This window comes from Neofelis nebulosa, chromosome 11, assembly GCF_028018385.1.
Source record: "Neofelis nebulosa isolate mNeoNeb1 chromosome 11, mNeoNeb1.pri, whole genome shotgun sequence".
Classification (NCBI taxonomy): Eukaryota; Metazoa; Chordata; class Mammalia; order Carnivora; family Felidae; genus Neofelis; species Neofelis nebulosa.
This window is the reverse complement of record NC_080792.1, coordinates 9,040,699-9,068,425: the sequence shown is the minus strand read 5'-3', so window position 1 is coordinate 9,068,425 and position 27,727 is coordinate 9,040,699. Positions and strand designations below refer to the sequence as shown.

Here is a 27,727-nt window from a genome sequence, read left to right as displayed (position 1 = left end):
TAACACATCAATAAGAGAAGTATGATTATAGTTTTTTCTTTTTACAGATGAGAAAGCAGGCTCAGAAAGTTTAAGGAAAGTGCCCCAGGCTTCACAGCTAGTACATAGCAGAATTAGATTTGAACCTCACACCCTCATAAATCAACTAAATATTTTAAGCATTTTTCATCTTATTATTTTGAACTTATTTTTCTGCATATTTTTTAGCATAATTCTCCGATGTTAGAATACCAAATAAAAATATACAAAACAAACAAAAATGGCTATATGATGTGGTTAAATAATGATACAATACATGGTTCTAGGAACATTTTATTTTTCAATATATTAAAAATATTTTAACCATGATTATCATTCCACCGATTAAAAAAATCATCAAGCATCCTTAAAAAGGAAATGATTATGTGCAATACAAAGGCAGGCTTTACATTGCCACACTTTAGAGAATTTGAATCTGAACCACTTGGGTAAGAATGTAAATAAATAAGACAATTATTAATACTCAGACACTGTAAATTCATGTCCTGTAGCACAGAGAAATAAAATGGGAAATAATATTCATTATCACTGACTTTTGTAAGGTGATCCTACAATCCTGACCTTTTCTTTTTTTTTAGGTCTGATTCTTTAAAATTTTTCTATATTTGTTCTGCATTTTCTCTTCTTCTGAGACAAATTCTGGCCTCCCCTAAGGTTTATCCTCTTGTAGGTTATATCCATTAGTCCAAGTTAAGTAGAAACCATTGTCATTCAAAACTCCTTAAATCGGATACTTTGACTACCCCTGAAGGGAGAGGGCGGAGTTCTTTCTTTCTTTCTTCTATTTTATTTTGTGGAGGTGAGGAGATGTAGAAGAGTATGGCTGGAGGTGAGATAAAACCAAGTACATTAAGAAACTAAAAACTAAAAAAACAAAACAAACAAAAAAACCTACTTAGTTCTAGATACGAGCCATTTAAAATTTTCCTTACAAGTGATTTTGAATTCTGGTCAGAAATAATTATTGGAAACCAAATTTCAAATAATACTCAAGTCTATACTTTGACCTTTATCAAATCTGTTGGGAAGATCTTTCCTCGACCATAAATGTCTAAGAATTTTTCAGTAAAAGGTCAGGTGAGTTGAAGATTCCCATGTAATCGATCCATACTCATTGACATTTGTTTTTGAATTTGGACAAATGTTCGTGTTGGACTTTGGCTCACTGACATATTTGAGTAATTGATTTTTTAACTGACTCACACTTGAGAAATATCCTTTCTTTTCTAAAAGAGAAAACTTAAACTACAGATATAAAACTACACTAACGCACACCTCTAATGTTGGTACCAAAACTCAAAACAATATTTTGTCAAGACTCTTAAACTTTTAACCTTATCAAGTGACTAAAAACATTGAAACATCTCAAAATCATAATATATTTATAGTGCACCGTGAAAAAGCAAGTTTTACATAGATGTTTAATCTTTCCCTGTCAGCGAATAAATAAAATTCTACAAACATTGAGAATAATGGTGACACACAAGGAATAAAGGTGGCAAAAGCCAATCCTACTTTCATACATTGGTTCCTGGGCGTATATATTCAATGTACTAGGACACAGCCTCATACATTGGCCATTGGCCTACACTATATGCCACAAATAGGGGACAGTGTCCTACCTTGTAGAGTACCTCCCTCAAGATGGAAAACATAGATGTCATTTGATAAACCATTCTCACTTTCTCAGGCTTTCTGTTGACTTGTAATTGATATTTGGAGGACTGGTCTTGGTAATACACCCATTTTTTATTTCCTTTGCTGTTAAATGTGCCCGAGCTTTCAGGTGATGTTTCATAGGAATTGATGTTGGTAAACCAGTTTCTGTGTAAGGTTTTAGATCATTCTGCTGGCTGAGACAAGAGAAAAGACAAACAAGAGTACTTTTCAATTTACGTGACAACTATACATTGCCTCCTACAGAAAGGGTCTGGTCTATTGTCCCTAAGTGGCTGTCGGTTGAGCCTCCCAGATCAGGCATCCAGCAGGTGAATAGCTAGATAAGCTCTGCTGGGAGGAAGCCCATTCCATTGGACCCAGGCATAACCTGCAACCCTGATATTATGGCAACTCACCTGTTATTCAAGCACCAGTCTGGTGGAGGACTAAAAATGACTCATGTTGACTGGATGCCAACATCTTTCCCACCTGGTTGCTAAAATGCCTCTTCTGTGGTGGAAAATCTGGCAGATATGATATGGGAATCAAAAAAAAGCCATACCTTTTATGTCCAAAACCATCTGTCCATCCCTATGCCTCTCGTACAGACCTCTTTATCTTTAGTGTTTCAGTTTTGCTTTGTCAAGGCCCCTAGCCAAAAGGTCAGTGGTTCACCACTTTCCAGTCAGTTGTATATATACTTACCTTCGGTCACTTGTCCCTTCAATCCACATTGATGACAAGTGTATTTCTCCAAGTACTGGAAGGAGTTTTCCTCATCGTTGTCCTTTAGAGCCACCACTGAGTACGTTTGTAGTAAAGTAGCTTCCTTTTTTTATCTCATGCTAACCTATCAAGATGACCCTCTCATGGGTCATCCTTTTTGTTTTTGCCCTTCTACATTAGCTCATTGAAAGATATTGCCCATGGACTCATATGTGTGAACTAAGAGAGAGGCATCCATGTGATATAGTTAGGTACCTTGAGGGTTTAGTCCATCTGTATGTGTAAATTACTGTTGTCCTCTGCACCTGTTGGGCCTGATCCTCAGTATATTATTTCCATTAAAAGAAGAATTGCTATTAAGTCTCCCTGATTTTATAGTTTCATGGATGAGGTAATATCCAGACCATGATGGGCAGCTCCAGCCACAGAGTCACTTATTGTCCCATGGTCAGGACTCATTCTCTACTAGGAACTGGTTTTAACAGTTGAGGAGCTAGTTTTCCAATAAAAAGTAGTTCACTTCTGGAGATGGCATTGCCTTGTTTGAGAACCCTCAGGGTCTGTTCTGTGACTCCTCTTTGGGGGTCTGTCAAAGTCTCCACAATACATTCTCATCTGTGACATATTTTAATGCAACAGCTTGGCCCGGATGCTCCCTCCCTTGCTCTAGGCCCCACTCAAAAATGCCCTGCTTTAAGTTACTCCGTAAATGGGTCAAAACCTTATTTCCAAGTGCGGCATCTCCAGTCTCCAAGGCCAACCATTCTGCCTCTTTCTTAGTGCTGTTAACTTGTTCCTCACCTTAGAGGTGATGATTCAGCATCAGCACCAGAAAACTGGGTCCCTAAACATTTTATTGGAGTGGTAGGATCCTTAATCTGTGTGAATGAACTTCCTACTCTCTGACATGCCTGTGAGCTACTGGGGCACCCAGAGCACTTCCCACTTCTTGTTCATCATATGTAATTAGTATGATGTCTTCAATATCTTGGACCAATGAGATGTTCTGAAGAACATCAAGGTCATTTGAGGTCCGGCAAGGATACGACATCCAGAAAGAGAACGTGAGATCGGGTTACCACTTGATGACATTTGGCTGTCCATCATCACCCACCATTTGTCTGCTGTTTCCCAGGGCCATGCAGGTGGATTGTGTCTACATGGCGTTTGAGGAACTCGTTTCTGCAGTCCCACTGGAACAGGATAGTGCTTCAAGGTGTTCAAGTGCATCCACTCAAATAAGCTCTTTCTAGGTTCCAAGGTCCCACTGCTTCCTTCCCGGGGCCCTCTGGAGAACTGTCAAGACTGTTTTGTCTTCTGAGAAGCTCTTCCACATAAGATTAATTCCTGGGACTGGAGACACTCAGTCTGCCTGCTGGATTCAGGAGATAAGAGCTTCTTTAAACACAGTCAGGAACAACTTCTGGCTTTAATAACATTCTGTGATTTGAAAATTGGCTGACCCGAGCCTGTCAGCTATTTTCTTTATGGCTTCCAAGTCATTTAATAAAATCTGGCCACATCCAAAATCCATATCATTACCATTGCTTCTATACCATTTAACTGTTAAGCGACTACATAAGGTGTTTCTCCTTCAACTCTATGCTTCCCCTCAATGTTATCCTAGATCACAGGTGAGAATCATAGTTTGTATCCAGTACCACCAGGGGTGGGGGGATCCATTCATTCAAGTACCAGAATCACATCCAGAAGGTGTGTATTTCAGGGCCACTATTAGTACAGTTGTCTTCATTTGAGTCTTTCCAGAAAATATAGATTTTTTCATTCTCTCTCTCCCTTTTGATGTCTTCACTGGAGTCAACCATAATATGTTTCTTTTTTAAAAAATACAATTATCTCTTTGAATTATATTTTGGCCCTCATGTGTACACTAATATTTATATTTTTATATGTGGATTCATTTTGCTACTCTGAGGCAGAGACTTTTGCTATGCTATATGCCTTAGTTATGGAACGTTGTCACTATGTGTCTTTGCAAAGTCCCTGTCTTCTTTGTATTCATTCATTCATTCATTCATTCATTCATTTATTATTGTCTATATATCCCTCCGTTGCATGCATTCCCCACGTAGGCAACCATTGCAATATGTATCTATTCTTTATATATATTCTTGAAAATGTACATTTTAAACTATTATAAGTGATATTATCATATGCCTCATTCTGCTTATTAATTTTTAAATTTAACATTATCTGTTATCTTTTAAGATTAATCTCTGTAATTAATGTACCTCTTGGACACAAGTTGTATTCATCATAATACTTTTTTCAAGGGGCACCTGGGTGGCTCAGTCGGTTAAGCTTCTGACCTGGTTTCAGCTCAGATTGTGATCTCACGGTTTCGTGACTTTGAGCCCTGTGTCAGGCTCTCTTCTGGCAACATGGAGCTTGCTTGAGATCCTCTTTCTCTCCGTCTCTCTCTACTCCTCCCCCACTCACGCTATCTCTCTCTGAAATAAATAAGTAAAAAAATAAAATAAAATAATACTTTTCTCAAATTCTTTAGCATGTATCATCTTAGAGTAAGGGCATTTTCCTACATAACCACAATGATCAATCCTAAGAAGTTATTAGCTGTAATATAATCAAGATCTGGTTCATATTTAAATTCCCTCTATTCAGGAATGTCTTTTTGATCTGCTTGTCTTAATGCAGTTGAGTTTATTAATGCATAGGTGTTATCTTATTTAATCACCCTTTTACTCTAGAACTGCTTCTCCCACTATTTCCTCATACATTACTATTTTAAAAAATCAGGTTAGTCCGGTGGCAGAATATACCACATTCTGGAGTTGTCTAATTGTTTGCTACTAGTATTGGTTATTCTTCTATGTCCTGAATTACCGGTAAAGAGGAAAGTAGGTCTAGAGCAGGATTTCTCAACCTCAGCACCGCTGACATGCTGTGAGGTGTTCTTCTTGTGTTGTAGGACATTTCGCAGTATCCCTGGCTTCTGTCCACCAAACTCTAGTAACATCTCTCCAGATGTAATGACCAAAAATGTCTTCAGACTTTACTAAATGTCCCCTTTGGGTAAAACCATGCTGGCTGGGAGCCACTGATTTACAGGCTAGTTACAGTCAGACTAAACATTTTTTAGCAAGAATACCATGTACATTACATACGTATTTCTTATGAATCACATAAAGAGAAACATAATGCCATGTTGTTCTGCTGTTAGTGATGCTGAACATGATTGCTTAATTAGGGTGTGGATTTGTAGCTTTCTCCAATATGATACTCATTTTGAAATTAGTGGATGATCTTTCAGAAAATTGTCTGATATCCTAAAATTACCCTGTTCTCTAAATATCTTTTCTCTAAGGATTTTGGCACCCGTTGATTGTTTTTATCTGAACTGGTTATAATTGTTATAATTCATAGTTTCCAGAGTTCTAACTCCGCTATCTCTCTACATTTACTAGCTGGCATCCTTTTGCAACAAAGAAAAAAAAAGTTTTTTAAAAAGTTTTCTCTTTGTCTCTTTTTCTATCTTTGAGTTGTATTATAGAGTTATGAATTTATTTTTCTTCGATGTATTATATGTTAATATTGATTTCACTTTTGATGCTCAAATTGCCCCAAATTGAGCCAGTAGGAGTCCTTTTAAGCTGGAACTAGTGTCCTTATGACATTTTCCCATTAATCACTGAGTGATTAACTGTTTTCAGACACAATTATGTTCTGGGTTCATCTTGTACTTTCTAGCTAGCTTCAGGTCTGGAGGCAAGGATTTCTCAATGTGCTATGGTTTATCTTACTGGAAAGATTTGGGTGCTGAACATGTTCATTTCCCTTGCAGTATATTTCTGTAGACACGTCCTTTCTGTAGACAGAAAACTGAAGTCACATTCATATTTCAAAATTTTCATTTAAATTTAGCATTAAGTATTTATTGCTGACCTTTTCTGCTGAGGTATAATTTACACACAATTTAAAGAACAGATATTGAGTGGTACTGGTCAGTGCATCATGAAATATGTAAGCATTTGTAAAAAGCACACTCTTTGCAAGATATGGAATATTTCTGCCACCCTGTAAAGTTCTCGAGTTTACTAACACCCCTTCCCAATTTCCCACCTTAGAGGTACCACACATTTTGCCCATTGGGCAGCACTTCATATAAAGGGAAACATACCTAATAATACTTGATGGCACCAGCCTTCTTTTGCTTATTATATCATATTTGGTTTCATGTGTGGTGTTTCGCGTATCAGTAGTTTGTTCCTTTTTACTTATAACAATATAATAATACTCCATTGTATGAATACACCGAGAGTTGTTTATCCCTCCTCCTGTGGCTGAACATGTTTTTTAAGATTTTGATTGTAAAGAATACAACTTTGAATATATTTTAATTTATTTACGTTTTGTGGTCATGTTTTTATTAATCTTGGGAGTGGAAATTATATCCCTAGGAGTGGAATTGCTGGTTGATAGATAGTATAGGTAAAAACTTAAGCTTTTAGAAAATTACCAAACCACTTTCCAACGTGAATGTCTCATTTCTTAATTTTTTTGTTATGTCTTTTCTTTTTAAAACTTTGCTTCTTTCCCAATAATGTTGATATATAAAGTTATTTGTTTTGTCTTAAAACATACATAAGGGGTGCCTGGGTGGCTCAGTTGATTAACCGTCCGACTTCCGCTCAGGTCATGATCTCACAGTTGGTGGGTTTGAGCCCCACCTCAGGCTCCGTGCTGACAGCTCAGAGCCTAGAACCTGCTTCAGATTCTGTCTCCCTCTTGCTCTGCCCCTACCCCACTCATGTTCTGTTTCTCTCTGTCTCAAAACTAAATAAGCATAAAAAATTTAAAAAAACATGCATAAAATCGTTACAAATTCACAACATCAATGTTATTACCCATAATAGTCCTCTTAAGTGGAATTAAAGATTTCTGTGCAGTCCTCACTGTTCTCAGAATATATCCCATTGGATATTAAATGAGAGTTTTGTGTTAAAAATCACTTGAAAAACTATATTCCGGGTTATGTAATCAATATGAATTACACTCTGTTAGTTCACTTGTATCCAATATTATGGTTTACACTTTTTTCTCTTTTTGCTTTAATAGAATTTATGTTGGAGTGTGGTATTATAGTTTTCCTTTGTCCTGTGATAGTTTCATGAGGAGTATTTTCAGCAGCTGAAAGTATTTTTTCCTATCTATGTTGTTGCAAATAGCAACATCCGGTTCTTTTTTATGACTGAGTAACATTCCATTGTGTGTGTATGTACCACCCTTCTTTATCCATTCATCTATTGATGGACACTTGGGCTGCTTCCATAATTTGTCTATTATAAACAATGCTGCAAAAACCACAGTAGTGCATATATCCTTTTGAATTACTGTTTCCATATTCTTTGGGTCAGTAACTCCAGAGTGGAATTCCTGGTCCATAATAATAGTAATTCTATTTTTAACTTTTTGAGGAAACTCCACATTTTTCTCTGGAATGGCTGTACCAGTTTGCACTCCCACCAACAATGCACCAGGTTCCCTTTTCTCCGCATCCTCACCAACACTTGTTACTTCTTGTGTTGTTAATGTTAGCCATTCTGACAGGTGTGAAGTGATGCCTCATTGTGGTTTTGATTTGCATTTCCCTGATGATGAGTGATGTTGAGCATCTTGTCATGTGTCGGTTGGCCGTCTGCCTGTCTTCTTTGGAGAAAAGTCTGTTTATGCCCTTCTACCCATTTTTTAATTGGATTATTTGTTTTTTAGCAGTTGAAAAGTTTTGATCTTTATTTTATTTTCTACTTTTAGTAGTTTTGTGTGGATATTGAATTTCTTTTTGTTTGTTGTGATGAAGGGGGTAGGGTTTTCCTAGACAAGCGACAATAATGACAAGTATTTCTGTGGGAGAAGGTGGAATAATGAAGAGGGTGGGTTGTGTACTTAATTTCCTAGTTCTAGAGTGCTCCCCTTTGTTGACACACAAAGGACTAGGTTTTTTGTTTGTTTTTAATTAAAGCTTTTGGGTAGAGGGATGCAGATTAATCTGTATTCTTATTCTTTGATAGGACCCTTAAAAGCAACTTCTTACTTTCCAATTTTTCTTTACCTGGAAATACCCAAATGACACTCTTGCCTTCTAGGATATATCTCCCCCATAACTGGTACCACCTCAAGACTGACAGCTATTATTCTTTGTACTTTCTAAGCTCCTTTCTTACATTCCTTCTAGTAGAGGATTTTCTGGTCCTCTCGGTTTGAGGTTTACTCTCAGTGTTTCCTGGTGGAGGGTGATGTGACTTCCCCTGCAGCGGTCCACCCTAGCTGGGGTTCCATCTAATGCCCAATTCCATCCGACTCTGCTCCTGCATGGTCTCTGGAGAGGACTCTGCAGCTCCTGGATATATATTGTAACTCTTACATGTGAATCGAGGTTTCTAATAAACTAAGTCTCAGGGCGCCTGGGTGGCTCAGTCAGTTAAGCATCCAACTCTCGATTTCAGCTCAGGTCATGATCTCATGAAATTGAGCCCCTCGTTGAGCTCTGTTCTTTTTTTTTTTTTTTTTTTAAGGCTTTAAAAAAAATTTACTTATTTATTTATTTTTTATTTATTTTTATTTTTATTTTTTTATTTTATTTTTTTTCAATATATGAAATTTATTGTCAAATTGGTTTCCATACAACACCCAGTGCTCATCCCAAAAGGTGCCCTCCTCAATACTCATCACCCACCCTCCCCTCCCTCCCACCTCCCATCAACCCTCAGTTTGTTCTCAGTTTTTAAGAGTCTCTTATGCTTTGGCTCTCTCCCACTCTAACCTCTTTTTTTTTTTTCTTTCCCCTCCCCCATGGGTTTCTGTTAAGTTTCTCAGGATCCACATAAGAGTGAAAACATATGGTATCTGTCTTTCTCTGTATGGCTTATTTCACTTAGCATAACACTCTCCAGTTCCATCCACGTTGCTACAAAAGGCCATATTTCATTCTTTCTCATTGCCACGTAGTACTCCATTGTGTATATAAACCACAATTTCTTTATCCATTCATCAGTTGATGGACATTTAGGCTCTTTCCATAATTTGGCTATTGTTGAGAGTGCTGCTATAAACATTGGGGTACAAGTGCCCCTATGCATCAGTACTCCTGTATCCCTTGGGTAAATTCCTAGCAGTGCTGTTGCTGGGTCATAGGGTAGGTCTATTTTTAATTTTTTGAGGAACCTCCACACTGTTTTCCAGAGTGGCTGCACCAATTTGCATCTCTGTTCTGCCAGCTTGCGATTCTCTCTCTCTCTCCCTCTCTCTCCGCCCCTCTCCTGCTCATGCATGCTCTCTCTCGAAATAAACAAACTTTAAAACAATAAAATAAGTCTCTGGGGCACCTGGGTGGCTCAGTAGGTTAAGTGTCCAACTTCAGCTCAGGTCATGGTCTTGCAGTTTGTGAGTTCGAGCCCTGTGTTGGGCTCTGTGCTGACAGCTCAGAGCCTGGATCCCACTTCGGATTCTGTGTTGCCCTCTGTCTCTCTCTTCCCCCTCCACCACTCGTGCTCTGTCTCTGTCTCTGTCTCTCTCTCAAAAATAAACATTAAAAAAATTTAAAAAACAATAAAATAAGTCTCAATTATATTTGCAGAATGAGTGATTTTATTTCTTCTTGTTGACTTTTGGAGGCTGTGTGGAAAGATGGGGACTTAGTCTGTGGTCATGTTCTAAGCTGTGTAATTCCCAAAAGATACTATTTTTTGACCATGAATGGTCATTTGTTATGGCATTGATTATAGAAAATAACTTCAAGAAACTTGTTTATTTGGGTATTGGAAAACAGACATCTAAATAACTTATAGGTCAAAGAAATAAATTTAATGGGATATAAGATTGAAAGATAAAACACTGAATTCTTGAGGGATTCTGCAAAATTCAGGGATATTTATAACATTAGTGACTATATTAGGAAACGGTTATGTGCACCATGGGATGGTGACTCTCAGATCTCAATTACAGGGAGTGTAATTAACCCAGAATTCTAACTGCTGTACTCTGAAATCCAGGCAATAAGATCATGCTTCCCACAGGCTACTCCCAACAGAGGGCAGCCTCCTTGTTTCTGGGAGATGTGACCTTCTCGCTAACTTAACAGCTCCTCTGTGACCTCACCTAACTCTCTTTGGACTGCAATGACATCTAAGATGATTCCACCCAACTGTCTTTTCTTCCCTCTCTCCCCCTGACTCAAAGTCAGCCCTGATTGCAATCCAGCTGCCCCCTGCCTCTCCTGACTCCCTTCTCATTTTCTCTCCGATGCATTCCTCCTAATAAAGTCATTGCATTTTTAATCCCATTGTATAGCTGCTTCTGGGAGTACCTGGAATAACAAAATAACAACGACAAAAAATTAAGGAGCTAATATTCTAATAGAAAAAAATAACAATGGCTGTAGAAAGAAAGGAAAAAAAAGACAATATTAGGAATTAATAATATATTTAAAAAGTGTATTACAATCAACAAAACCAGAAGTTGGTTCTTCATTAAAAAAAAAAAGAAAAAAGAAATAAACTGAAATGAAATTCAAGTAAAATTAATCAAGATCTATAATTAGAAAAAGCTAGTAATTAAAAAGGGATACAGCCTTAGATAGAGCAGAGATTTACAAAGATAAGGAAACACTATGAAGGGACAGTGCTAATAAAAATAAAATCTTACATGAAATAAATTATTGATTGGAAAAATATAGCTTACCCACAATGACTCATATAAATAGAAACCCTGAATTTATTTATAACATTATATAAAGTAAATTAAAATTAATAAATTAAAACTCTTCCTACAATAAAACTCCAGTATCAGAATGCTTTATGGTTACATCGTACCATTCGAAGTAAATAATTCCAATTTTTTAAAATGTTTTTAATGTTTTTATTTATTTTTGAGAGAGAAAGACAGAGTATGAGTGGCAGAAGGGCAGAGAGAGAGAGAGAGAGAGAGAGAGAGAGAGACACCCAGAATCCAAAGAAGGCTTCAGGCTCTGAGCTGTCAGCACAGAGCCTGATGTGGGGCTCAAACTCATGACCGCGAGATCATGACCTGAGCCAAAGTCAGACACTTAACTGAGTGAACCACCCAGGCATCCCAATTATTCCAATTTTATAGAACATATTCTAGAAGAGAAAAAGAGGAAAAAATTTCCAACTTTTTCTACTGTGTTTAATCCTAATGTTCCACCTAGGCAAGTATAAGTCAGGAAAAGTACAATCATTCTCACATGTATATGTAGAGGCAATAATATTAACCAAGTAGAAGGAGTCTTAATCTCATAGTAAATAAATACGGTTGATTTGTCACAGAAACAGAAGATATATTGTAACGTTGGGTAATTTGTCACATAAATCAGCACATTAAACAGAGTAAAAGAAAAAAATTATGTGGTTATCTCAAAGATTACATAAAAAAATAAAAACAGTTGCTACAACTTATTTCATTATTGTACGGAAAAATATTTTAGCACACTAGGAATCAAGAGGACTTTTAAAACTTGATAGAGTAGCAACATTTTAGAGCAAATTCCTTATTTAAAGATGGAGTATCAGAGCGTGCTATCCCTTTCTTGATTCAAGATTCTACTTCAGATGCCAGAGGGTTCAACAAAAAAAGAAAAATAAATAAAATAATAAGAATTGGCAAGATACAAAATTGTAATTATTACAGATGACATAATTATCTCTTTGGAAAATAGAAAGTAACCTACAAAATATAATTCACAAGAGTTTAGGGATACTGCTGGGTATAAGATCAATTAAATATGTATACACCAGCAAAAATTTATATTTATATGTATATTATGTGTATATAATACATATAATAAATAGAGTAGTATTTGTGCAATGATTGGTAGACCAAAGAAATAGAATAAGAGACGAGAATCAGAGCCACACACGTATGGACAGTTGATTTGTCAACAGATTTGTCATTGCAAACCAGTTGTGAATAGGGAGCTGGTAAAAAGTGCTGACTTTAGACTAAAGATGAATGGAAGGAATTAACTCGCCTCATTATAATATTAATCTTTTGAACGAATGATCTCATTTTAATGTAAAAAAATAAAGATTGTGTAATTCTGGCTTAATCAAGACAAACTATGTTTTATTCTTATGTATTTTTTAAAGAATTCATCAATGTATCTTTTAAAAAAAAAGAATTCATCAATGTATCTCTTTTGTGCAATTTCCCCCCAAATCAGATACTAAAAAGCAGCATATCTGAAACATAAACGTGTTCTACTAAGTCATTCTTGATGTAAAGTAGTGATTTAGGGGAAGCTCATAAGTCCTTGCCACTATTTCATTTTTAATTCATTGTCCTTTTCTACTATTTTCTTCTGTAAATTATATATGCACTTTTTTTCTCCTTTACAGCTCAGTGTTAATAATTAAAGTTATCTTTCTATTTTATCTGAACCATCAGAGTACGTGCAGTTAGTCAATATACCTTCTAGGTCAAATGATACTGCGAGCTATCAAAATCTCCGAGACAACCTGTTTGTTAACTCTGGGGCCAAGAGAGTTTGTCTACTTTTAAATTTAGTTTTAGGAGAGATTTTGGAAATAAGGAAGGTCTACCTTTCATAGCTTGCTTAATTTCATCTTTCTTATAATGTACTTATTTTCCTACCACAGATCTTGCTAAGAACTGTGTTACCATAGCTGTCCTTAGTATTCAGTACTACTGGAGGGTGTAGTTAGCCCATGGCAAAATTAAGTTCCATTAGACCTACCTTACATAAACCTCTGGTCCTGTTCTCATTGGAACAAAATCCGTATCTTTAAAACTCTATTGTGTTTCACTTCTCAAATTCTGGAAGCACTGCTTCTGTGAAATTCATGCCTGATCAAGTTTATGAGAAATCCACTGCAGCATATCAGAGCTTGGCAGGAGAGGTGCACAAAAGCATCTTTGCACTGTTTTGTGTTTAGGTTATCGCTTTTCTCTGGTTGTTGTAGGACATGTTCATAAACAGTTTTCTATGCTTGACATAATAACAGCGTGTTTATTCACATTTTAAAATCCTGACAATTACTAGGATATGAATAGATGATTATTATATCACCTACATCATTGTTCGATGATTGTACATTGAAATGGAGAAAATATTTGTGTATGAAATTTTGTAACACCAGTAAGAATTTTTTAGGCTGCCCACCATTGTTGTAAAACCAGGGATCCAAAATACCCATTTTGAGTTTTTCTTTGTGAAATCCGTAAGTTTTCTCTGCCAGGGTGTAAGCAAGTCTTTATAAATGTATTTCTCTTGTCATTCTAATATGTATAGACTTATTTATACATAGAAACACTGTTTTTTTGTAATTTTCTTGCATTGCTTTTGATTCATGTTCAATCAAAAGTATGTATTTTGGCCTCCATTTTATTGAAGTATAATTAACATATATTGTCTTACTAGTATCAGGTATAGAATATGATTTGACAATTCTATAAATTACTCAGTGCTCATCATGATAAATGTTCTTTTATCCCCTTAATCTGTTTCACCCATCCCCCAACCCACCTCCCCTCTGGCAACCGCCAGTTTGTCCTCTATGTTTAAGAGCCTGTAATTTTTTGTCTCTTTTTTCTTTGTTATTTCATTTGTTTTGGTTCATAAATTCCACATATGAGTGAAATCGTATGATATTTGTCTTTCTTTGTCTTTATTTTACTTAGCATAATACCCTCTAGGTCCATCCATGTTGTTGCAAATATCAACATCTCAGTCATTTTTATTGCTGAGTAATAATCATATATGTGTGTATGTATTCGTGTATATATATATAAATGTATGTATGTACATATACATATACATATATATAAACACCACATTTTCTTTATTAGTTGGTGGACAGTTGGGCTGCTTTTATGTCTTAGGTCTTGTAAATAATGCCCCAATAAACATAGAGATGCATATATCTTTTCAAGTTAGTATTTTTATTTCCTTTGGGTAAATACCCAGTAGTGGAATGACTGGATCATATGGTAATCCTGTTTTTAATTTTTTGAGGAGTCTCCTTACTGTTTCCCACAGTGTCTACACCAGTTTGTGTTCCCACAAACAGTGCACGAGGGCTCCCTTTTCTCTGGCTTTCCTCTTTTTTTTTTTGAAAAAAATGTTCGTTTGTCCTTTATCAAAATTTATAACTTTTGCTATGAAAGACACTAGTAAGATAATTAAAACACAAGCCGAAGATTAGTGAGACATATTTGCAGAACATATATCTGGTAAAGGGTAAATATTCAAAATACAAAAATATCTCTTTTTTAAAAAAAGCTTTTTATATTATTTTTTAAAAGAAGTTTTAGATTCACCACAAAATCAAGGGGAAAGGGGAAAGTGTAGAGGTTTATGCGTCCCACCCCTGCACATGCATAGCCTTCCCCACTATCAGATCCCTCCCAGAGTGGCACATTGTAACAACCGATGAACCTACCCTGACACATCATTATCACCCTAAGTCCACAGTTTACATTAAGGTTCAGTATTGGTGTTGGACATTATATAGATGTGGACAAACATAACGTATCCATCATTGTGGTATCATGCACAGTACCTTCACTGCCCTAAAATTCCTGAGCTTCACCTACTTATTCTCCCCTATCTTCAGCCTCTCCTTTAATCCCCTGCAACTTCTGAAAAGCACTAATATATTTCCGTGTCTCTCATAATGTTGCCTTTTCCAGAATGCCATATAGTTGGAATCATACAGTATGAAGTCTTTTCAGATTGGCTTTGTAGTAATATGCATTTAAGATTCCTTCATGTCTTTTCATGGATTGATAGCTCATTTCTTTTTTGGGCTTCATAATATTCCACTGTCTGGACATATCTCAGTGTATCCATTTGTGCCTCCTGAAGGGTATCTTGGTTGCTTCAATTTTTGGCAGTGATGAGCTGCTATAAACACCCTTGTGTCCATTTGTGTGTGTGTGTGTGTGTGTGTGTGTGTGCGTGTGCGTGCGTGTGTGTGTATTTTTGTGTGGACATAAGTTTTCAGCTCCTTTGGCTAAATACCAAGGATCATGATCACTGGATAATATGATAAGAATGTTTAGTTTTGAAAGAAACCTCCAAACATCCTTTCCAAGTGGCCATATTCTTTTGCTTTCCCACTAGCAAACTATGAAAAGTTCCTGTGGCTCCACGTTCTTGCCAGCATTTGGTGTTGTCAGTGTTCTGGATTTGCATCATTCTAATAGTTGTGTATTGGTATCCCATTGTTTTAATTTGCATTTTCCTGATGATGTATGATGTGGAGCATCTTTTCATATGTTTATTTGACATCTGTATATCTTCTTGGTAAGATGTCTATTATTTATACATCATCAGCCTATTTTCAATTGGGTGGTTTGTTTTCTACTGTTGAATTTAAAGAATTCTTTGTGCATTTAGGATGACAGTCCTTTATCATATATGCCTTTTGCAAATATTTTCTTTCCTATGAAAGAAAAAAGCCTATGGTTTGACTTCTCCTTCTCTTGACATTGTTTTTCACAGAGCAGACATTTTCAATTTTAATGATCTAGTTTATCAAATTATTTCTTTCATGGATCGTACCTATGGCTATGTATCTAAAAAGCCATCTCCAAATCCATAGTCATCTAAATTTTCTCCTGTGCTACATATCTTCCATGAGTTGTTACAATTTTGTGTTTTACACTCTCATTTATAATACATTTTGAGTTAATTTTTGTTAAGGGTATAGTGTCTGTATCTAGATTAATTCTTTTGTACGAGGATCCCTCTTCTTCTAAGTAACTTTGGCACACATTTTATTTCAAATTACTTCTGGGGCTCCTTACTTTTAGAAATTTTCCTAAGATTTAAAATGAAACTAAAGTAAGTAAAATGCATGTGACATCACCCGTTACTAAAATCATTTATTATTCTCTTGACTTTTGGTAGAAGAGGGTGTGAGCTGTCAACTGAGCTGTATTTAACTGTGGACAAGTGGGAAGTAGATTTTTATTTAGCAGAGAGTTTACGCAACTCTTTTTCTTTTCTCTTCTTTTTTTTTTTTTTTTTTTTTTGATTCTAAGTCTTGGTTAGAGAAAGAATGTGAAAAGACTCAGGGAAGGCTGACATCAGTAATATGCACAGTGCATTAGCTTTGAGTTGCCAGACTTTTTCATGTGAGTCCACAGAATTGCTTTCCCTCTGAATTAATTTGCTGATAGAGAAAGATGAAGCAAGGATCAAAACCCCGAAATATATCAAAAGAAAACATACTTTTGCTGTAACATAGTACAATGGACTCAAAACGTGTTGGTTGTTACTGCTTGCAGATATATACGTACATTAGCAGCTGTTAGCGTGGTATGGGTAGAATGAGCTCAGGACTGGAATCAGAGAGGACCTCTAGGTGAACCATAGACCTGGCTCTCCGCCTACCTTGAGAATTACTTCTACTCTTAAGGACCCCAGTTTCCTCATGGTAGCAAGTACAAACTTACAGGATTATTGTAAGGATAAGAGCCTATATGGTTCTTTACCAAGAATATATATTACCCTCAGTAAAAGAGTAATCATCTTACTGCTAGGAAATAGCAAGCTTCCTGCCTTTTACCTTTAACTTCCAAAAATCATAGTTTGTAGTCCGATTTCATGGCTGACTTGGCTGAAATGAAAACTCTGAATATCTGCAAATATAGTATTGGCATATCCACATCGGTCGCAGGTGACTCCTCACCGGCCTACAGAATGTCACACACAGTGCTCTCTGTTGGGGCTTTCCTCAGTTGACAAGGTCCATTTACAAAATGATCATCATTTTGATAAAATAGGAAAAAGAAATAGACTATTTTCATCCGTCCTTATTTGATTTGGCCGTTGCTATGTTTTATTCTTTAGAAAACAAATTTATCACATGAAATATTTGAGTTTGGAATAAATATTTCCCCTAAATAATAGAATTTCTGCCTCATAAGACTAGGCTCTAGGAAGTATTTTCTACATTTTATAAATGAAAAATGGAGGCTTTCAAGATTAAGAGAATTGGGACCCAACTCTAGGTCATTTTGCCGTAAGTCTTGTCTTTACGTCACTGCGTTCACCTGTCGCAAAATGCAGTGGAACTATGCTGAGAAATGACTTAAGAGTAAAGCTGAGAAATCCTCCCGGTGTTACGTACTGTAGGCTAAATGACTGGTTCTTCTAGGATGCTTTCTTAATTTTGTTTTGCGTGTAATTGTTGTGATTGAAATATAGGAATGCTGTTTCCTAGAGACTACCATTGTGTGCTTTCTCCTTATAGATCACTTACGTAGCTTGTGTCAGGTCCCAGGCTCATGAACAAAATGGCACGGCTCTGGTTTCATAAACCTACATTCTAGTTATGGCATTGATTGGGATCTTTGATGTCTTCTCAAAATTGTCAAGCACTAATAATTGGTGAATATCGAGTGAGTAGGTGTAAATGTTTATAAATGACCCGGTATTCTATCTTTAAGGATAATCACAATACTACATTTTCCACAAGCAACTCAAATGATCGTTGTGTTTGCACTTACTTTCAAGAACCACTGCCTGCTTGTCCAGATTCCTTGTATATCCTACTCTACCCCACACCATGATTGAACACTTGCCTCTTAGAATGCTCAAACCTATTTCCTGCTTCCTCTATTGGAACACTCTTGCCTTGATTCTGACTCTTTGCTTTCTTAAACTTCAGATTTCAGCTTATATACTATTCATTCAAATAACCTCTGATTGCCTAATTTATCACAGGCCTTTCTCAGAACACAGGTTGTTTCCTCCCCCGTGAATCTCTACCCAATTTATACCTATGTGTTTATTTGTATTTTGGAAATAGAATATTCATTGCCTCTTACATAATAGATACTCAATAATTGTTGAACACCTGAACAGTTGGGTATTTATATATTTTTCTCGGTGCTTAATATGTATAACATTGGAAATCATTAAAGCAACAAATATTTTATTGATTACTCTGAAGAGAATATATTTTTACCTTAAAATTTTTAGAAAACATTTTTTTGATAATTTTTCATATTACCTGAAATTTAACGACAGTACCCATGATTAGTTAAAATTCATAGAATTTTAGAGTTAGAACTAAAACATTTTAAGATGTTCTCTTGATCAGTAGAAGCAAATCAATGGAATTGCATTCAATTTGGTGATTCTTGGAATTGCTTACCATAAATCTGAGGGCTTAAAATAGTACCTGATGTTTATTTTGTCTTTTTAACTTGCATTTAGTTGAATGGCTTTTAATGTGGTAGATTTTCATATGATTCTTGGAAAAGAATAATTTGATAAGAAAAAATTTTGTGAAATGAAAACAGAAATAAAACTGCTTATAATATCAGGCACCTGGGTGGCTCAGTCGCTTAAGCATCCGACTTTGGCTCAGGTCATGATCTTGAAGTCTGCGAGTTTGAGCCCTGCGTCGGGCTCTGTGTTGACAGCTCAGAGCCTGGAGCCTGCTTCCGATTCTGTGTCTCCCTCTCTCTCTGCCCCTCTCCCGCTCACACTCTGTCTCTCTCAAAAATAAAGAAATCTTTAAAACACATTTTAAACTGCTTGTAATATTTGTGATGTTCCAATTTCCACATAACCTTTACTTTTTTGTGTCTTGTATACATAAATTTATCATATAATCACACTGTGTTAATAAGCTGCAAATAACAAATAATCAGACGTGATTATTTAAGATTTGTTGTTATGACTGGTAAAATCATTCCTTTATTTTTTTTTAAAAATTTAGAGTTTATTCATCAAACAATCTATTACTTTTTTAAAACCTTAGTTCTATCTGCTACCTGTTATTAGTAAGAAAAAGGACTTCATCAATTTCTTTTAAATGCCTACAGTTTCATAATACCCTGACATACCATCATATTATATATCCCCTTGGCCAAAATATATATTCTTTTCCTCAAATTAATTTTTCTTTTTAAAAATTTTTTTTAAAAATTTTATTTATTTATTTTGAGAGAGAGAGAAAGCATGAGTCAGGGAGGGGCAGAGAGAGAGGGAGAGAGAGAATCTCAGGTATGGATCCCAAGCTCTACACTGTAAGCATGGAGGCTTGAACCCACAAACCATGAGATCATGACCTGAGCTGAAGTTGGATGCTTAACCAACTGAGCCATTCAGGCGCCCCTAAAATTAATTTTCATCACTAAGTTAATGATTTTTTCTTACAGCTTTATTATTTTAATTCTCGTAAGTGACATGATGATAGTCAAAAAGTTTAAGCATGAACCTTAATAATTAAAGAAATGTCATGTTGGTAATTGGATTTTGAAATACTGTTTTCACCTTAAATCCCCCAATAGATACTCCACATGTTTAACCACATCGTCTAAAATTTGGTCCCTTAGTTTATGATATTTAGTTGATACACAAGGTCCAGTCTCAAGAATGTAATTTTTGTTTCCTGTTTTTTAGAAGCCAGAACATCCCTTTGATTTGGGAACAGAGTATTTTCTATAATAATGGTATAATATGTGTATATGAAAAAGGGTGTTTTAGAAATTTTTTAATGCAAATTCATTTCCAAAGATATTTTTGAAGTCTAACATTTTCCTTAAGTTGATCTCTCTTTTAGAATTTAAAATGTCATGAAAAATCCTTTATAATATTATAATACTAATCAGTTCTTTGCAATCAAGCCGTTTAAAACTATGTAAAAATGAATAATTTCCAATTTCTATCCTTAACAGTTTAAAAATGTCTCACATTTTAATCATGTTACATAGTTTACAAGGCATTTCAAATAACTGATTTCATTCAGCCCTTATAATTCCACGGATTTGGTGGGTCTGGTGTTCTCATCCGAATTTTATTTTTAAAAAGGAACAAAAAGAGGAAACGTTTTATTCAGAATCAGCCAAAAAATGATAAGTGACAGAATCAGGACTAGGTTCTACTTGTTTTTCTACTGTGAAGTGTGGCTTCACCATACAGATGTATGCCATGAAATTACTTTGACGTTTGGATATACATATGCTCAAATTATGAGAGAAATACGTATATAAGTATTGCCCCCAAATTATATGGCCACAGTGTTTTTTCTCTAAGTAGAACATTGCTATGCAAAGTGTTTTCCTGTCAATTTAATTAATTTTACTTCTCACAGACCCTGTTACATTAGAGAATAAATTGTCCATATGGGGAGATTAAGTTGCCTGACCGAATTTACCCACAGAATAAATGGTGAAGTCAAGATTAGAATTCAGAGCTCAGGATTAGAATTTAGAACTAAAAAAGCTACTAATCATTTCTACTTACAACATCCAGAACAAGAAAAAAAATAATCATAGCAGGCAATTATAATTTAATGTCATTATAATAACGAGCAAATATTTAAACATAATGAAACTGAATAAAATAAACATGTTTGATATTGCCTCTTTAAAATCTAAATAGAAAAATATTAAAACAACAAAAACTGACCAAGGGAGAGAGACATTAAAATTACCCTAAGTTCAATAAATCAAAACTCCTAGAGGTGGGTTCTTGTTCACCAGTAATTACCAACATCTCCCTAAGGCAATCTCATGTGCAGCCGTGGTTGAGAATCATGGGACAGAATTGGAAGTGAGCAGACTTTGTCCCTAAGGGGTCAGATAGTAAATAATCTAGGCTTTGCTGGTCATACAGCCTCTGTCTCAACAGTTCAACTCTGCCATTGTTAGTGTGACAATAATCATAAACAATATGTCAATGAATGAACATGACTGCATTCCAATACAACTTTATTTTTTGACACTGAAATTTGAATTTTGTATAATGTCAGTGTGCCTGAAGTAGTATTCTTTTTTAATTGTTTTCAACTATAAAAAAATGAAAAACTACTATTATCATGGGGTATACTAAAAGAGATGGGTCAGATGTGGCCCCCTGGCCATGGTTGTCAACCTCCAATTCTCTGGAAATCCAATTAGCCACTCACTCATGTGTGCTTGACTATATTTTATAGTACTTTAATTATGGATTATACTATTTTGTTTCACTCGCTTGTCTTTGTCCTCAGTGACTAGTATAATATATGGAACTTGAAAGGTATGGTAAATAAATAAATAAAGGTAGAGTAAATAAATAATAAGTGAATGAATACATGCACTATATCCATCCAACCAAAATTACCCAAGAAATTATTTCGTGCCTTCCCAATGGATAATGTTCATCATTTAAGTGGAGATGATCGCCAGAATATTATCGTTTTTCATTTGACATATTTATTTGACAAATATGGTCTGTGCGATTATAGAAATAGTCTCATGAACCAAGAGGAAGACTGCATTTATCTAGGGCATGGCCTGGTCTTAGGATCTTCGTGTTGTTCACAACTTTTCAGACAAATACAGTGTTCTTTTTAAAAATCATATAAATCTATGTGTCTGTGAACCTTTCTTAGTGGGAGCTTGTTTGCTGGGTGCCTTGCCTTTTGATAATTACAAATGCTACATGTTGCTTCTTTGTGTTTTCTGTATTTAGCTAGAGAGATTGCAAGCTGAAAATATCTTGGAGCGGGACAAGAGGGAAATACTTGAAACAGAAAAACAAGGACTGGAAAGAGAAAATAGAAGGCTAAAGGCCCAAGTGGAAGAAATGGAAGAGCTTCTGGAGAGGAGAAATGTATTAAGTGCAAACTCTCCAGGTCCTGACTTCAAGACCTCACAAATTGAACTGCAGGAAAAAATCAAGGTATCGGGGTTTCTTGGAAGCAAATGTTCTCACTCACTGTAAGTTGCCTCCCTCATGCTGCCTTAACTTTTACCCACCTCCAAGTCTGAATATTTCCTTTGTACTATTTAACATCTAATGCTTGCTCTTTTTCTCATTGCAAGTAGAATAATGTTGTTCATGCATATGGAAACAGTGTAACAGATTTTGTATGAAAATGTTACACTATTAGGGTGCCTGGGTGGCTCAGTCGGTTAACCATCTGACTTCGGCTCAGGTAATGATCTCACGGTTTGAGAGTTCGAGCCCCGCATCAGGCTCTGTGCTGTCAGTTCAGAGCCTGCAGCTTGCTTTGGATTCTGTGTCTCCCTCTCTCTCTGTCCCTCTTCCACTCTTGCTTTGTCTCTCTCTCTGTCTCTCAAGAAAATGAATAAACGTTAAAAAAATAAAAAATAAATAAAATATTGAAAAAAAGAAAATGTTACACTATGACAAATCCAACACTTTCAAGCTTTTCCAAAAGGAAGAGAAAATGAAAGGATGGACCTTTGTATTTTTCATTTCCTTTTACAGTTTTGCCCCAGTGTTTTTCAAGCAATTGATCTTATTTTTAAGTAAGTCTATTTCTCCGTTAGTTTGAACAACTGTGTAATAGGCATTTGTCAGTAACTTTAGTAAGGATCTGCATAAACGTTTCAATTTAGTTTCAATTCCGTTTACTCTTCTCTGGTTCTTTTTTAGTCTCAGAAAAATTGTTTTTGAGTCAATACAATGCATCATGTTTCAAATAGCTTTTGTAGCCTATAACATAAATGTTAAAACTAGATTTAAATTCAAAATCTGGCTTTGAGAAATTTAGGTTGTCTTGGAATTATTTTATCCTAAAGTCAGTAGAATAATTACTGCTATAGATGGGATTGCTTTAAAATAAATTGTTTTTAGAGTTTAAAAATAATCTCTTAATGGCAGTTGCAATTTGTGTGTTTTAGTGTCAACATGCTGCAAAACATTTACATCTTGTTTCTATTTCTTCCATTAAAGTACATATAGTATCTTTTTTTATTTAAAAAAATTGTTAATGTTTTATTCATTTTTGAGACAGAGAGAGACAGAGCATGAGCAGGGGAGGGGCAGAGAGAGAGGGAGACACAGAATCCGAAGCAGGCCCCAGGCTCTGAGCTGTTAGCACAGAGCCCAACCCAGGGCTCGAACTCACAAACCGCGAGATCATGACCTGAGCCGAAGTCGGACACTTAATGGACTGAGCCACCCAGGTGCCCCTAGTACATATAGTATCTTAATGCACTCTTCTGTCTTTTCATTCCATTTCTTTACCAGTGAATTAAAAGTGAGTTTGATAAGCTCATATCTTTTAGTTATATAAGTAGTTCATACTCATATGAGCTCTAAAAGCTAAAGATGGCCAGAAAAGTTGAATTCCATTTCACCTTTCCTTATTTCTTGTGATTCTAGAGATTAATTGCAAATACAAGATTAAATTGCATTAGTGTTTTGTGACTTGCAAGTGCAAATATCCATTTTGTTACAGCAAAATGTTGTATGAAACCAGCCTTAATAGTGGTTCCGATATACGTAACATCTGTAGAGATGTTTTTATGTGTTTCTACTTGTGGAAGCACAGAATTATTTCAATTATGAAACAAGTTTGATCATCAAAATACCTGGGTATGTTTGACTCACCTGAACTAACAAGCGTTTATATTATACTCTGTGGGTGATGTGAAGATGAACGAATCATTATCCCTGCCCAGAATGGGCTTAAAGTCTCTATAAATACATAAATCATTATCAATAGGACATCATGTTGATTGCTAAGAATAAAGTAGAATGGGAATACAGGCGAAGTAATTAATCCTATTTCATTTTGATTCCTATGTGGTTACCTCAAAATGTTATAAAGTATGTCAGTTAGGAAATACGAGAGTTGATTGGGGCTGTTTAGAACTGGCATTGGTATATACCATTGGTATATGTATTGGTATATACGATTGGTATATACCAATTGGCATGTCCTGTCAACAGGGCACAGAGTCCGTCCCTGGGGTCTTTGAGACAAGTGTGGTTCTTCACTTAGAACTAAACACAACTTGGAAACTGAGAAGATTCTGGAAGGCCTAACCAACCCAGTGGGTATGTTCATCCATCAGAAAACTATTCCTCAAGTATATATTATCTTGACGACCAGGAAGAGGTGCTGGTGATTCTTACTCTTCATTCAGAATTCAGACTCCCTACATGAACCAAAATAATTATCATAGAACAGCTGCAGGTCAAAATCTTTGGTGCCACAGAGATCCCCACTGGGATCAAGATTGTGTCCCCAAATGCCAAATGGATCAAAGCTGCATATAGAACATGCCTAAGTCCAGACAATAGTGCAGATTTTATTATAACATGAGACTAAATTGTAATTTTAATATTATTTTAATAAAACCTAATTTATATGTATATAAACTATGCATGCAAGTTCCATATAGGAGTATCATGTGTATATACGTATATAATTATCGTATAGAAGTAACATATATCTATGTGGATATAAATACTGTATATGAGGGAGATAGTGGAAATAAGTGTCGGCATGTAAGTGATAAAACAGTAACCACTCAGTTATCAGTCTCTAAAAGAGGTGTAAGTTCTCTTACTACATTATATTTATATCTATTGCATTTAACAAATGTCTGTGACAGACACAAAACTACCTGGTATTCATGGAAATCTCCATATCGATAAATTGTGTTAATTTCTTGAACTGTAACATTCTCATTGTTTGATGATTTTTTTGTATAAATCCTTATTATACAAGAGGGGAAGAATTTTGCATATATATTTGAAATATATAGAGTGCTATATTTTGCATACATTTTTGCATATTTCGGCTTCAGTATTACAGGGAATAGATTTTTAAAGAAAACATCTTTTAATTTGATTTTATTTATTTATTTTTTTTTAATTTTTTTTCAACGTTTTTTATTTATTTTTGGGACAGAGAGAGACAGAGCATGAACGGGGGAGGGGCAGAGAGAGAGAGAGAGACACAGAATCGGAAGCAGGCTCCAGGCTCCGAGCCATCAGCCCAGAGCCTGACGCGGGGCTCGAACTCACGGACCGCGAGATCGTGACCTGGCTGAAGTCGGACGCTTAACCGACTGTGCCACCCAGGCGCCCCAACATCTTTTAATTTTAAATTGCACTGTTAATTTAAAGACAAAGATTCTCCTTAACACAGATGATCTCATCACATGAATGTCCATATTGTGGTTGTTTTCATGTCCTATGTTAAGGCTATGTGTGCATCAATTTTTTACAATTAAAAAACAAAAACAGCAGCACACCTGAATTTTTAATGAATACATTGCAAAATTACTAATCAATATGATATATGAGAGATGGGACCATGCCTACGAGAGACACAGAGAGAAGTAAGTTTCAAGACAACCCATAAATCGTGAGGTTAAGAAAATAACATCTTCAGGGCTTGGGGAAAAGAAAAAGAAAAAACTTGAAGGGCTTCACCAAATCTATTCTCTTTTTGAGCTTTTACTTCCACCTCTCTTCCTCCCTTTGTTTGTTTCCAGGAACTTTTAGGAAGACAGAGAGGAGAGGAGAGAAGAGAGGACAAGAGAAGACAAATGAGGGAAAAAGAAGGGAAAAGTGGAATTTGTGCCGACTATAAAGTGAGAGGACATAACAGAATAACCAAAATGGGAGCAAACACATATAGGCTAATATTTATCAAAATATGTCCTGATTTTGCTGTAATGGAGAAAAGTAGAGTTGTAATTCCCAACCATTTTTCTAAAAATGATACCTTTAAATGCTTGTTTGCTTTACCTACTTTATTCAGTGACAGGGAGTTTTGTACTTGGAAAGCCTTGATTCTGTAGATATGCAGTGTTTGTATTCTCCATTCCAAATAACACGTTTTAAAGTGAAAAGTTATTGGAAAAAGTGGTCAGTATTCTATGGGGTAAAGCCCCGTGAACTAGTCAACATGCCTGTTGTGGAGCTTTTTGGAGGCTTGTTTTCTTAAATCATTCTGGCAACTGACTCTTCCTTCAGGTCACACGGTGGGTCATTTTCAGAAAGCTAATGTGACAGAGTGGTAATTGATGTGTCTCAGGAAAATGATGAATTAATCTAAGAGTAGAAAGGCCATCAAAGTCAATTCCTAATGAATTTACATTACTGACAGTGTCCATTTCTTGAATAGGAATGACATTATTTTGCTTAGTAACTTTATCCTCAGAAATGTTTTATTTTCACTCAGAGGTTTATCAGGCAAACCTATGGCTTTGTTAACTTCTTCACTCATTATTTATCTTTTAAAACCTTCATTGCTCATACAATTATTGAATAATTTAAGAATAAATATATCTGTTCTTATGCTGTTGTAAAATAATAATTTTAAATATAAAATAACATAATTTGATGTTATTAGACAGGGTTATTTCACCTTTTTCTTTAACCATTCTTACATAGCTTTGCTTTCTGTGGTACCCTAGAAATTTTAATTTTTAATACAGTGATTAGTAAAAATTTATATTACTGTAGAGACTTTAGAGATATGGAAAATTTTAACCCTTTCTTATGTGAAATATATTTTGGTATATAAAAATGAAAATAATTCATTTTGAAGAATGTCTTAGTTGTAGCAAAACACTGATCTACACATGAGTGTCTTTCATGAATTGATAATTCAGTGATTTCATAAAACTTAGAAACACATCCGTGATTTTGTATACATTTTAGCAAAAGTAAATTAGATTGTGTGGGTTGACCAGAACAATGTTCTTTTCTCCAAGAATTTCTGAAGTTATCAGAGACAGACGCTTAAGTACCATTTGTTAATGTCATAAAGAGGTATCTAGTGAAATTTCACACTGAATTAAAATAAATCAATATACTACAAAAGAGGGTGGCATTTTCTCTAATATAATGACTGCCCTCACTCACCCTGAAATACTCACATGCATTCATGCATTCAAACGCACATGTAAATGCAGACAATGAATTGATTTTTATAAATAAACTCGAAAGTAAAAGTTTTATTTTTCGTTGTTTTGTGATTATTCACTGGAGAAAAGATACACAAATAAGATTTTGTACATATGAAGCATTATTTCTAGGAATATATTAAAACTGGGTGGAGTTTCACCTTTTCTTAGAAAAAAACAAATGCTGTCATAGATTATTAAATTAAAATTATGAATAGTAAATCCCAACCCATCCTAGTGTTTGCCACAACTTGATAAAGGTGTGGCAAATGAATAAATAAATAAACATATGTTCCATCTCCATTAAATTCCATTGTATATTTTGATTTATCTTTAATTCTTATACTCTCTTTTTTATTCTGTGTTAGAGGGCAATGAGGTCTATAAGATTGTTGCAGGCTTATGATATCCTTTAAAATTTGCTTCATGTATACCAGATCAATGATATTTTACCCCACAGCCAATTAAAACCAAGATGTAAATTTTGACGCTTTAGGTCACTTATATTTTCTAGATTTAGAACTTCGTGAAATTTTATAATATAAATTGTGACATTCAGATATGAAATTATATCATTTTCTGTTGATATGCCTAGCATACTACTAAT

The 27,727-nt window shown here is 35.3% G+C and overlaps 1 protein-coding gene across 1 annotated transcript in view; it reads left to right on the top strand.

Moving 5' to 3' along the window:
• CCDC102B (coiled-coil domain containing 102B) overlaps positions 1–27,349 on the top strand; it is a 194,715-nt gene extending 167,366 nt beyond the window's left edge. Inside the window, 3 exon segments of the mRNA XM_058691842.1 lie at positions 21,914–22,123; positions 25,702–25,958; positions 25,960–27,349. Of these exon segments, the coding sequence (XP_058547825.1) occupies positions 21,914–22,123; positions 25,702–25,958; positions 25,960–26,002 (510 nt within the window). The 3' untranslated portion in view covers positions 26,003–27,349.
• Positions 27,350–27,727: the final 378 nt, after the last annotated feature.